A 1,675-nucleotide genomic window follows, 5' to 3' on the forward strand; every position below is an offset into this window, starting at 1 on the left:
TGAGTTGTCAAGGTATATGTCGGCCACGGGAGGTTTGATGACCGATTCCCTGATGATGGAGACGCTGAAGATGGTACCTTCAAACTCGCAGGTATTTTCAATAGAAACGTTTTTAATGGAGGCGTTGCTTGTGGGAAAGTTGTTGATGGACGCATTGCCAATGGAGGTATTAGAGATGAGTGGCTTCGTAATGTTTGCTTTGACGTTTCAATCCTTGCTGTTGGAAGTAGCTGGGATAATGGTTTTCATCTGGGGAGTATTAATGATGGAAGCTTTTGAGCTGGAGCCATTTGCAATAGGTGTGATGTTCAATCTACTGGTCATCTTCTTAAAGAAGATACAGTTCACAGTGAAAAACGAGGTATTCGAGATTGTTTATGAGTTAGTATCTCAATACTGGGAAAGATAGATACTTTGAAAGTGTTATTTATTAAAGAGAATCAAAACAGTATTGTTTATATTTATTAATTTTTTTTTGTATTCTTTATTGGTTGTTGCCGACGCGCTTGCGCGCGGCTAATAAAAAGGAGATGAATGTGACATTTAGAGATGAGAGCTTGTCTCTGGTTTGTGTGTGTGTGGGGGGGGGGAGGGGGGATAGTGAGTGATTTTTACAGGAAATCAATGGGCGGAGAACATAATGTTGAAAAAACAAAAAAAAGAAAGGAAATTAATGAATTTATGCGATGTGTGGTGTCCTCATTGCCAAATTACGGGCCACTGCACTCGACGCTTTTTCCGCAACCACGCCAGCCAAGAAGGGAGATTCGTCGAAGATGAAGTTCCAATGAGCACGCCAAATTGCGTGTGCCGTGACGGCGACAAGTACCACAAGCAGGGCAGACGTATCGGAGCGCTTCGGCAATTTACCCAAAAAAAGGATGTCGTTAGCCGCCTGCAGATTCCATTCTGGTGCATGGCGAGCCAACATGATATTGCAAACACGGGATTTTGGCGGACAGGAAAAGAAAAAGTGTATGGGGTCCTCTACGGGGGCAGAACACAGCTGACAAACAGTGGACGACACCGTAGTGGGGATGATATAGTGGAGGCGGGCATGGGTCGGAACGCAGTTTCACAATGCTTTCCACCAAACGTTCCGACAGTGGTGTGGGATGGTTTGACGCCAGAAACTCTTCCAGCAGGCAGGGGTCAAATTGGTGGTCTTCACCGGAGGAGCCATATGCCTTCGAAAAGCGCCCGTAGTAACTTGGGCTAGACTTTTGTTATCGATATGGACCATATGTAGAAACGAGGTTAGATCATGTGAGGCGGGGGAGGAGGGCAGAGATATCATGCAGTCCTGGAACCATGGATGTAGCTGCAGGTGTCTAGAATCGATAGCCTGGAAAAAGTGCTGTATCCGGTTTCGAGCCTTAAGGAGGTCATGATATGGACGTCTGAGAATCACATTGTCCTGGGATAGTTTGAAAGCATCCAAAACCTTGACACCTTTCAGCACTGGGGCCTCATCGGTGGTATCGGTGGTATGGAATATAGCACCAAGGGGAAAGTGGAGCACCAAACTAGAGGGGAAGGACATTCCGTGCGGCATGACCGCAGGCCAAATCTGTGAGCAGGCGCGATGAAGAGGGATCAATGACGATGGGCAGGAGGCAGCGGGGCCAGGGAACAGGACACCAAGGCTAGCCGAGACGGACTGGAAATTTAGAGA

General features: G+C 47.0%; 2 protein-coding genes across 2 annotated transcripts; one reads left to right on the plus strand and one right to left on the minus strand.

Annotated features, from left to right (window-relative positions):
• Nucleotides 1-16: 16 nt before the first annotated feature.
• PHYBLDRAFT_147600 (hypothetical protein) lies at nucleotides 17-409 on the plus strand (the record flags this gene model as incomplete). Its single annotated transcript, XM_018431910.1, has 1 exon — nucleotides 17-409. The coding sequence occupies one exon, from the start codon at nucleotides 17-19 to the stop codon at nucleotides 407-409; it is 393 nt and encodes a 130-aa protein (XP_018289881.1).
• Nucleotides 410-679: 270 nt separating this feature from the next.
• Nucleotides 680-1,555, minus strand: PHYBLDRAFT_147601 (hypothetical protein; the record flags this gene model as incomplete). Its single annotated transcript, XM_018431911.1, has 2 exons — nucleotides 680-1,006; nucleotides 1,097-1,555. The coding sequence occupies 2 exons, from the start codon at nucleotides 1,553-1,555 to the stop codon at nucleotides 680-682; spliced, it is 786 nt and encodes a 261-aa protein (XP_018289882.1).
• Between the last annotated feature and the right edge of the window lie 120 nt (nucleotides 1,556-1,675).

Source organism: Phycomyces blakesleeanus, assembly GCF_001638985.1.
Source record: "Phycomyces blakesleeanus NRRL 1555(-) unplaced genomic scaffold PHYBLscaffold_15, whole genome shotgun sequence".
NCBI classification, from domain to species: Eukaryota; Fungi; Mucoromycota; class Mucoromycetes; order Mucorales; family Phycomycetaceae; genus Phycomyces; species Phycomyces blakesleeanus.